The 10528-nt window shown below is 49.4% G+C and overlaps 1 protein-coding gene across 1 annotated transcript; it reads left to right on the plus strand.

Annotated features, from left to right (window-relative positions):
- Positions 1-365: 365 nt before the first annotated feature.
- On the plus strand, positions 366-10081 carry Npy (neuropeptide Y). Its single transcript, XM_028892643.1, has 4 exons — positions 366-473; positions 1279-1466; positions 8032-8112; positions 9882-10081. The coding sequence occupies exons 2-4, from the start codon at positions 1279-1281 to the stop codon at positions 9904-9906; spliced, it is 294 nt and encodes a 97-aa protein (XP_028748476.1). The 5' UTR covers positions 366-473; the 3' UTR covers positions 9907-10081.
- The last annotated feature ends 447 nt before the right edge of the window (positions 10082-10528 follow it).

Raw genomic sequence — 10528 nt, forward strand, 5'->3', positions numbered from 1 at the left:
CTCCCCCCGCAAGCGCGCACATTTGTCGCGCGGACCCCAGAGATGCTCCCCAAGTACAGGATTCCGGTCCCTACAGACCCGCGCCCAGAGGGCTGGCAATTGCCGCGACAGGCGACGGAGAACGTCCCCGCTGCGCCCATCTCTGGCGGGACTCGACGGGAAGGAGAGCGGGCGCCAAGGGATCCTGGCTCTTGGCTGCTCCCTTTTCCCCGCCGAGAGTTGGTGTGTGGGTGGCTACAGACGCCAGCCACTTGAGCGGCTGTGGCTCCAGCCTCCTCCCCCGCTGGTGGGGCGGGAAGTGGCGGTGGAGTCACCCGGGCGTGACTGCCCCGAGGCCCCTCCTGCCGCGGCGAGGGCGCTCCATAAAAGCCTGCTGGCGACGGCTCTCCGCATCCCACCGGTGGCTCTCATCCCTCACGGAGGCGCCCACAGCAGAGCACTCGCCGCGCAGAGACGCCAGCCCGCCCGCCACGGTGAGTGCCAGGACCCACTGGGACAGGAGCACGGGCTCTCAGACGCCGTGAACTTGCCCAGCAGCGGGTCCTCTGAGCCGGCTGCCAGCTTCACACCCAGCCCTTCTTGGCGGCTAAATTCCACTTACCAACTCTGGTCCGACTGTCCACCTGCCCTTCCCCGGGACTCCACTGGCTGGGCGTCCCCCTCCATCCCTTTTATCTTTTGAGGGTATGGAGAAGAACGTGGGGGCTCCTATCCCAGGGAAGGGACTTTTTGCGGGGGCGGGTGCAACCAGGAACCCAGATGGCGTGCGCTTAGAGGGAGGTTCCCCAAGTACTGGCCCTGGTGTCGGGAGCCTGGCTCCCTGTAACCTCCAGGATTCGAACTGAGCCTGTGAGCCCCCTTTCCAAGCCCTGTTCCCACACCCTGGGGATCTGACTGTCACAGCGCCTATCGCGAAAGAGATCAAAAGTGACCCAGAAGAAAGTTTTCTCCTTCAAGGGTGATTTAGGAAGGAGAGGAGAAAAGTGGTCATTCTTTAGAGGGCAGAACTTAAAGTTCTGTTCTACAAGCACCTGAACTAGAGGACCTCCGTCCTCTGCCTCTCACCGGGAGAGTTGGAGGGAAGTTTCATGGAATATGGGGGCAGAGCGGAGGGGCCGGGTCAGGGAACGTGGTCCAGGAAAGCAGTGGCGCGTGCCAAATCAGGGCTTCTTTCTGGGGTCTGGGATGGAAACAGACGAGAGTGGAGAGTGGTAATGGGAATTGGGACACAGGCGAGCATCCTTGGCATTCCGAAGTCTGAGCCTTTTGTACCCGCAGATGCTAGGTAGCAAGCGAATGGGGCTGTGTGGACTGACCCTCACTCTGTCCCTGCTTGTCTGCTTGGGCGTGCTGGCTGAGGGATACCCCTCCAAGCCCGACAATCCCGGCGAGGATGCACCAGCGGAGGACATGGCCAGATACTACTCGGCTCTACGACACTACATCAATCTGATCACCAGGCAGAGGTGGGTGCATCCGCCGGCTGGTACCTGGAGCTCCAGGCCAGAACAACTGAGCCTCTGGGGACCTTGAACAACAGGGATGATTTCTTTTTTTCCCTCGTTCTGTCCCGGGGTAGGGCAAGATCGGTCATAAATTCAGCTCTAGATAAATGCGTGAGTAGGGAACATACTACACAAACTGGATACTTTCTCTTTGTCACTCTAGTTCCTCTCCAAGTCCTGAGCCCATGACTCAGTGCCTCTGGGTTGTGTGTCTGTCTCCCACCCACCTCTCCTGGCTTTTTTTCCCCTGGCTTTACATCAGTTGGGGACCTATCCAGCACCATCCTTGGAAGAGAGCCTGCCCCTGCCGCAGGTGTTAGCTGGCTAGCTGGATAATGGTGTAGGGAGAAGAAGGAACCTCACCCAGAGTAAACAACCATCACCCAAAGCACCAAGGACACAGCCCAGCTGTCAAAAAGGTGGTTGAGACCTTCCATCCTGCCCTGGGCAAACTGAGTGGCAGCCTTTGGGGAAAAAACAAACTGAACCTCGGTTCCATCTCAGCCCCACAATGAGAATTCCTAGCTGGTCTTAAAAAGCCGACTTTCCCCATTTTATAGCAACTGAGTTCTGAAAAGAAAGTGTTTGGATGTTTGCCTTATTAAGAAGCAAAACAAAGCAAAAGCCTTCAGATTAGTAACTCTAGTGGATATATCTCTGACTGCCTGGGACCTGAGAGACGGTGAACTTTATTTTTAATGCCCAGAAAGTAACCAAGTCAAATCCAAGCTACCTTAAAAACAATATAGGACTTAGCTTGCAAAACTGGTGGGTCTTGGTTCTAAATCATTTCACAACACATTTTAATTACCGAGAACCTTGAAGAACTATACAGGCAAGCCCTTTGGAAGCATTAATGTTCTTTACTTAGCATGTTTCAATTATGTGTGGTAAACTGCCAGAGGTTAAACTGTTCACGACCCAGGGGATTGTTAGGTGGGATACAATGGGGTCATGCTTCTGAAACAACTGCCTACTCTTAATTTCATCAGAAAGGTATACGACATTCTGGAAGCCTTCTGGGGAAAACAATCCCAATGTATACAGAATCACTTAAGTAATACTGACTCATAATCTTTTGAAATCTGATAATTCTGACTAGCAAAAAGCAATTGTGTTTTTGAGCTCCATAGACTTCCTAGAAAGTCAATGATTTCAATTTTTTTTTAAATTCCATACAGCTCAAAGAAAAAAAATTACACAATTGGTATGATGCCATGTTTAAAAAAAACTTTATTTAGATACAACATCTATGTTTCTTGGTAAAGACTGCTGCTCTCTAGCTTTGCTACACTGCATAGAAGGATCCCACTTCATGTTTTCCCAGCCATCTCATTCAGTCTTTTCCTCAAAACTCTGAAGTGAATTTAACTGTCTCTACTTTGCAGCTCATAAACCTAAGGGCATTTCAAGAAAGCTTTCTTAGAGTTATAGACTGGGACCCTCCACTGAGTTTCCTTGCATGGGGCCACACCATCACATTCAATGTAATTTCTGCTATGTTTAAGGGAAAAAATAGGGAAAAGGGTTTGCACGTCATGGGAAGAGAATCAGGTTGGATGGGAGTGAGCTGGCCACTAAGGCCGTTTCTTCTATCATCTTGGTAATAAAGCTACTCCCTGGAAACTATTAGAAGCTCCATTGTGCACTCATGGACTTCCCCCCAAAGATTGACAGGCAGAAGTCCACGCCTTTGAAATCCACCATGGCATTTGTGACTGCTTTATCTGTATTATTCTCTTCCTTCCTCCTACCGGTCCTGTTTGTAGCTGTTTGCCCATGGCTGTGCGTGCTGCTGATTCATGGTTTCTGCAGGCCAGATTTCTTATGCTAAGTCTGTGGATCTATCACATCTTGTTAATATGGTTCCTTAGAATAGTGGTTTTCAGCTGGGGAGGGGCGTGGATTTTATACTCCCTAGGACATTGGGCAACGTTGGGGGAGACTGTTTGGCACAACCAGAGTGAGTGCTACTGGTATCTAGTGTGGAGCCCACAGGGATGCTGTTAAACATGCCAGGATGCCCAGCCCAGCTCCCCACCCCTACATCTCCCTCCCCCAAAGAATCCTCTTCCCCCAAGTGTTAGTACTGCAGCAGTTGAGAAGTGCACCCCGAGATTGGTGTTTCTCCACCCTCGCTTTGCATGACAATCACATGGAGAACTTTAAAACAGAATGAGTTGGCTTCCACTTTCACCGACTAAATCAAGCCCTCTGAGATGGGATCTGGGCTTTCTGGTGTCCTTCAAAGCGCACCAGGTGAGTTCAAGGCGAAGCCATGTTTGAGAATCTTTGCCTTAGAAACTCTTCAGAAGCTTGCTTATTACAGAGAGGACTGATAATCCACAATTAGAGAAAAAAGAGCCCCGAGCCTGGCCACCCTGCAATCTATGACCAGGCAGAAGCTGTCACAACACTGGTAGATTTTTGACTGGAAAAGGGTTGGGCTGGGGAGATCCAGCCCTTTTGCTCACTGGAGCATGACAAGGGTGAATGAATTCAGCTTCGCTGCCCAAAGTGTGAGAATTAGCAAGATTGACTGAAGGGCAGAATGGCCAAGTGCAAGCCACTGCCTCTGGTGGATGGTAACAAATGATGGGAGAGAGAGCAGGGTGAGGAAGAGAGAGCAGGGGTGGGGAAGAGAGAGCAGGGTGAGGAAGAGAGAGCGGGGTGAGGAAGAGAGAGCAGGGGTGGGGAATAGAGAGCGGGGTGAGGAAGAGAGAGCGGGGTGAGGAAGAGAGAGCAGGGTGAGGAAGAGAGAGCAGGGTGGGGAAGAGAGAGCAGGGGTGAGGAAGAGAGAGCGGGGTGAGGAGAGGAGGGGGTGAGGAAGAGAGAGCGGGTGAGGAAGAGAGAGCAGGGTGAGGAAGAGAGAGCAGGGTGAGGAAGAGAGAGCAGGGTGAGGAAGAGAGAGCAGGGTGAGGAAGAGAGAGCAGGGTGAGGAAGAGAGAGCAGGGTGAGGAAGAGAGGAGGGGGGGGGGGGGGGGGAGAGCAGGGTGAGGAAGAGAGAGCAGGGTGAGGAAGAGAGAGCAGGGTGAGGAAGAGAGAGCAGGGTGAGGAAGAGAGAGCAGGGTGAGGAAGAGAGAGCAGGGTGAGGAAGAGAGAGCAGGGGTGAGGAAGAGAGAGCAGGGTGAGGAAGAGAGAGCAGGGTGAGGAAGAGAGAGCAGGGTGAGGAAGAGATGAGAGAGAGCAGGGTGAGGAAGAGAGAGCAGGGTGAGGAAGAGAGAGCAGGGTGAGGAAGAGAGAGCAGGGTGAGGAAGAGAGAGCAGGGTGAGGAAGAGAGCGGGGTGAGGAAGAGAGAGCAGGGTGAGGAAGAGAGAGCAGGGTGAGGAAGAGAGAGCAGGGTGAGGAAGAGAGAGCAGGGTGAGGAAGAGAGAGCAGGGTGAGGAAGAGAGAGCAGGGTGAGGAAGAGAGAGCAGGGTGAGGAAGAGAGCGGGGTGAGGAAGAGAGAGCAGGGTGAGGAAGAGAGAGCAGGGTGAGGAAATGAGAGAGCAGGGTGAGGAAAGAGAGAGCAGGGTGAGGAAGAGAGAGCAGGGTGAGGAAGAGAGAGCAGGGGTGAGGAAGAGAGAGCGGGGTGAGGAAGAGAGAGCAGGGTGAGGAAGAGAGAGCAGGGTGAGGAAGAGAGAGCAGGGTGAGGAGGAGAGAGCAGGGTGAGGAAGAGAGAGCAGGGGTGGGGAATAGAGAGCGGGGTGAGGAAGAGAGAGCGGGGTGAGGAAGAGAGAGCAGGGGTGAGGAAGAGAGAGCAGGGTGAGGTAGAGAGAGCAGGGTGAGGAAGAGAGAGCAGGGTGAGGAAGAGAGAGCAGGGTGGGGAAGAGAGAGCAGGGGTGAGGAAGAGAGAGCAGGGTGAGGAAGAGAGAGCAGGGGTGGGGAATAGAGAGCGGGGTGAGGAAGAGAGAGCAGGGTGAGGAAGAGAGAGTTGTTTCACTTTTACTTCCCTTGCAAAGGAGTGATAAGAAGTCTCACCAAAGCATTTGAATTTAGTTGTGCTGGGTCAGCACTTAGAAAAACATCTGTCAGCTTTGTCCAGCTGTTCTACCTATTTGTTAATCCATCCAGGCCAGGCAAAGTGTTCATTTGGACATGGCGTGGCTGTTGGTGCTCATGCCTTTTCTGAGAAAGGGGAAAGTCATATAATTTGCTATCAACTTGTCAAACCCTTTAGCAGTTTTCTGAAGCAGGTAATCTATTTTACCTTTAGAGATAAATGTAACCCCACGTTCCTACATTGTCCTTACCATCTCCTACTATAGGCAGAGGAGAAGGGCCCACAGAAATACTCCTGCAGGCCAGCAGGACATCTTCACACTTCAGGGAAGGCATTTGTGCCTCCAACAGATGGGGAAAATAAGACCAGGGTATGTTAGGAGCTGTGAGGAAGGAGCAGTGGTGATGGAGTGTGATGATGGAGCAGGGTGATGGAGTATGATGATGGAGCTGTGAGGAAGGAGCAATGGTGATGGAGCTGTGAGGAAGGAGCAGTGGTGATGGAGTGTGATGATGGAGCTGTGAGGAAGGAGCAGTGGTGATGGGGGTGTGATGATGGAGCTGTGAGGAAGGAGCAGTGGTGATGGAGCTGTGAGGAAGGAGCAGGGTGATGGGGTGTGAGGAAGGAGCAGTGGTGATGGAGCTGTGAGGAAGGAGCAGTGGTGATGGAGCTGTGAGGAAGGAGCAGTGGTGATGGGGTGTGATGATGGAGCTGTGAGGAAGGAGCAGTGGTGATGGAGCTGTGAGGAAGGAGCAGTGGTGATGGAGCTGTGAGGAAGGAGCAGTGGTGATGGAGTGTGATGATGGAGCAGGGTGATGGAGTATGATGATGGAGCTGTGAGGAAGGAGCAATGGTGATGGAGCTGTGAGGAAGGAGCAGTGGTGATGGGGGTGTGATGATGGAGCTGTGAGGAAGGAGCAGTGGTGATGGAGTGTGATGATGGAGCTGTGAGGAAGGAGCAGTGGTGATGGGGGTGTGATGATGGAGCTGTGAGGAAGGAGCAGTGGTGATGGAGCTGTGAGGAAGGAGCAGGGTGATGGGGGTGTGAGGAAGGAGCAGTGGTGATGGAGCTGTGAGGAAGGAGCAGTGGTGATGGAGCTGTGAGGAAGGAGCAGTGGTGATGGGGTGTGATGATGGAGCTGTGAGGAAGGAGCAGTGGTGATGGAGCTGTGAGGAAGGAGCAGTGGTGATGGAGCTGTGAGGAAGGAGCAGTGGTGATGGAGTGTGATGATGGAGCAGGGTGATGGAGTATGATGATGGAGCTGTGAGGAAGGAGCAATGGTGATGGAGCTGTGAGGAAGGAGCAGTGGTGATGGGGGTGTGATGATGGAGCTGTGAGGAAGGAGCAGTGGTGATGGAGTGTGATGATGGAGCTGTGAGGAAGGAGCAGTGGTGATGGGGGTGTGATGATGGAGCTGTGAGGAAGGAGCAGTGGTGATGGAGCTGTGAGGAAGGAGCAGGGTGATGGGGGTGTGAGGAAGGAGCAGTGGTGATGGAGCTGTGAGGAAGGAGCAGTGGTGATGGAGCTGTGAGGAAGGAGCAGTGGTGATGGGGGTGTGAGGAAGGAGCAGGAAGGATGGACAGACACACTTGGGCAGCAGCCACACACATTAGTGCGATGCTTCGTCTCTCCAGCACAACTTCACATTAGTTCTCCACAGACACAGATTTAACCAGGGCTCATGACTCAATTTCAGTTTAACAAATGCACAAATAGATTCAAAGACACAGGTGGGCCTCAAGCATCATTATTCTGGGACTCTTTCTGTGATGCTATATTTTCTTCTAGTTAAGATTTAAACTGTTGTGAATCATCAGAACTATAGCTAATCAACTGATTATGAAAACATTTTAATATGTTTTAGTGTTTTTAATTTCATGAAGTTGTAAAAAATTATCTCTCCTACATACAAGGAACATTATATACACTAAGCATGTTGTGTATTTATAGTTGTATTTATATATTTAGGAATATACCCCCCACACACACACACGTAATAACAATTAGGGAAAAAGAGTCCATGAATTTGAAATAGAACTGGAGAAGGCTACAGGGGAGGGTTCGTAGCGAGACAAAGAAAGGGACTAAATGCTGTAATTATGGTATAACTGCAAAAATAAAATATTTGTGAAGTGCTTCAGAAAATTAAATATGTATAACTTTTAAATTGTATTTCTTTATTGTTTGGGATGAGAGAGGAAATTTGTGTTGGTGTTGGTGGATGCATGCAGACATCTGCACGTGAAAGTCAGAGGGTAATTTTCCATAGTCGGCTCTCAATTTCCTCTTTGGGTTCTGGGGATTGAACCCAGGTGATGAGGCTCGCATGGCAAACACTTTTCCATCTCAGCAGCCTGTGTATGAACAAGCATATGTATATGTGTGCATGTGTATGGTGTTATGACAGTTCCTGACGACATATGCTTCACACTCTGAGAATACTCATTAGCAGATGGACCGACACTCTCTTCCTCTCTCCTCACAGTCTCTATGGCTACCCTCAGCTCACTTTATAAAACTTTGATTTTACTTTCTTGTTTCAGATATGGCAAGAGATCCAGCCCTGAGACACTGATTTCAGACCTCTTAATGAGAGAAAGCACAGAAAACGTCCCCAGAACAAGGTACAGAAAGGCTTGGGATGGAGACGTTGCTACAGAGCTTGGGGTACCAGGGGAGGTGAACTGAAGAAGTTGGGAGTCCATGTGAACATTAGGATGGAAGAATCCAGAAAAGAGGGATTAGGGCAGAGATGGGGGTGGAAAACCGTATAGAAAAGACCTTGCTTTTCATGCATTCACTGGCAAATCTCAACTTCCCGGGCATATTGCTTTCTAATGAATATTATTTAGTGTTCCTTCCTAAATATGACTTCTAGCTTGAAATGATACTCTATAGAATGTCTTGCCTTGTTAGAAGTAAGGGAGCGTAGAGCAAGCCCACAGCTTCAAATTGAAATGACCAGTCATCTATTTGGGCGGAACAATCTAGTTTTCATACATTGGGTGGCATGCCCAAATGTTCTAGAGCCTGCATCCGTCATGTGTTTGATTCTGCCTTTCCTGGCTTTACTGGAGATAAGTCAGATACTCCTGGCTACTTTTTGATATATTTTGGTTCGATACAGTGATTTGTTCTATTCAAAGAATCACTGTTGGGTAACATATTATCCTTAGGTGCATATCTGTCGTTTGGAACCTTTCTTGGAGTACGTGTAGTTCTTGAGACAGGTGTCTGCCCAAATCTAAGGGCTCACCATTGGGCTAAGCAGGTGGCTCCTGGACAAAAAAGCGGTACTGCTAAAAGAGGCAGAATCTGCCCCCACTTTCCTAACCCCGAAACTGCTCTGTGGACCTTGCCTCCTGCAAGATCTCAACACACATTCTTATGTATCCCTAGTAGCTAGCTATCTCCCCTAATGCCCAGAACTCTACACCATCAGAAGCCATGTTCCCCAGAAGAGGTCACCAGTGTGCTTGCTCAGTGAGTATGACTGGAGGGTCCCTCTGCATGGAAGTTCTCCATGGAGAACCCATGGTGACAGAAGGACCACCCACCCTCCCTCAGTGCTCTTTCAGTTCTCTTAGGAAACAACTGGCCAGATGATTTCTCTGAGGCAAACAATCATTTGAACTGGAATAAAGTTCAGGGCTTCTGTCCCTGGAAGCATCACCCTAGACTTAAGCAGTGAATTCGAGAATGGTAGGGAATTCATAAGCATTGTTTTTGAGACTAAGCAATAAGCATCTTTTCATGTCTCATTGATATGCATGGGATATTCGTCACAGTAGAAGTTTAGGGCAGGCTATGTATACTTATTATTCTTCTGGAAATAATGATCCAGACCTACTTAGAACTCCACCGCCTGCACAGTTAGTGTAGGAAATAAAGTTAATTGCACCCTGACTGACAGACTCAGTCATGTGCAATTAGAAGGAGACCAAAGTTGATAGCCTTGAAGTTGCCTGTGAATGCTGTTTTATTAAAGGGGGCCCTTTATAGTCTAATAAATAGCGTCTTGCTCCATCGGAAAGGCTTGCTGGAAAACAACCGTAGCATATTCAGAGTTGAGTCACACTAACCTTCTTGTTAGAGTTTCACATGATTCCTATAGTTTTGATCTTCAGAAATACGGTGGAGTCCCTCGGCTCCTTTGATAAGTACAGAGCCTTCTAAGTACTCTCTTAGAGACTCCAGTTCCCATGGGCAAAAGCTGATGAACTGGATCTTCATTATGCTGCTGTTCCATGTGGCTTCTTCTTTTCAGTGCCAACAGGAGGCTTCATAATAGCTTCTGATCGTTGTGCAGCTCGGGACGGAGTGTCTCACTCTTGTAGGACCCCAGGGAGCTGCAGCAGTTGCTTCTTCATGATTTTCTTCTTGTGTTTTACAGGCTTGAAGACCCTTCCATGTGGTGATGGGACATGAAACTCCCTCTCCTGACTCTTCCTGTTTTCCACCCACATCTCATCTCATCCTGTGATACCCGTCTGCCTGTCCACCAATGCATGCGGCCACCGGGCTGGATTCTGCATCATTTCCTTATTGTCTCTGTATATATGTGTATTTAAATAAAGTATCATGCATTCAAAATTGCCTTCTCCTCAGTGACTAATCTGTTATCACAATAGAAAGAATTAAATTATAATCAGTCTCAGGCAACAGATTTAGAGTTTGTTTCACCAATATTGAAGCAATGGCCACGAAGAGTAAATGGTGCTGGTGTCCTTGGAACAATTTGTCTCAGAACTTTGTCAATGTGTCTCATATCCCTCTGTCTAACACAGCAGTCATGAGTGACTGACTGAACACCCGATGTGACTAATGTAAATAAGGAGTGGAGTTTTCCATCCTGTGTCATTTAAATTCATTTGAATAGGCATGTGTTGCTGGTGGCTGCCACATCACATCCAACAGCTAAAGTCTATGCATGATTTGAGGTCACCCTTTGAATATGAGTAAGAATCACACTGGGCAGGATGATCACTTCACACAACATGGGCATGTTAATTAACTTAGCTGAAACGTCATTCAACTTCC

Source organism: Peromyscus leucopus, chromosome 3 (genome assembly GCF_004664715.2).
Source record: "Peromyscus leucopus breed LL Stock chromosome 3, UCI_PerLeu_2.1, whole genome shotgun sequence".
Lineage (NCBI taxonomy): Eukaryota > Metazoa > Chordata > Mammalia > Rodentia > Cricetidae > Peromyscus > Peromyscus leucopus.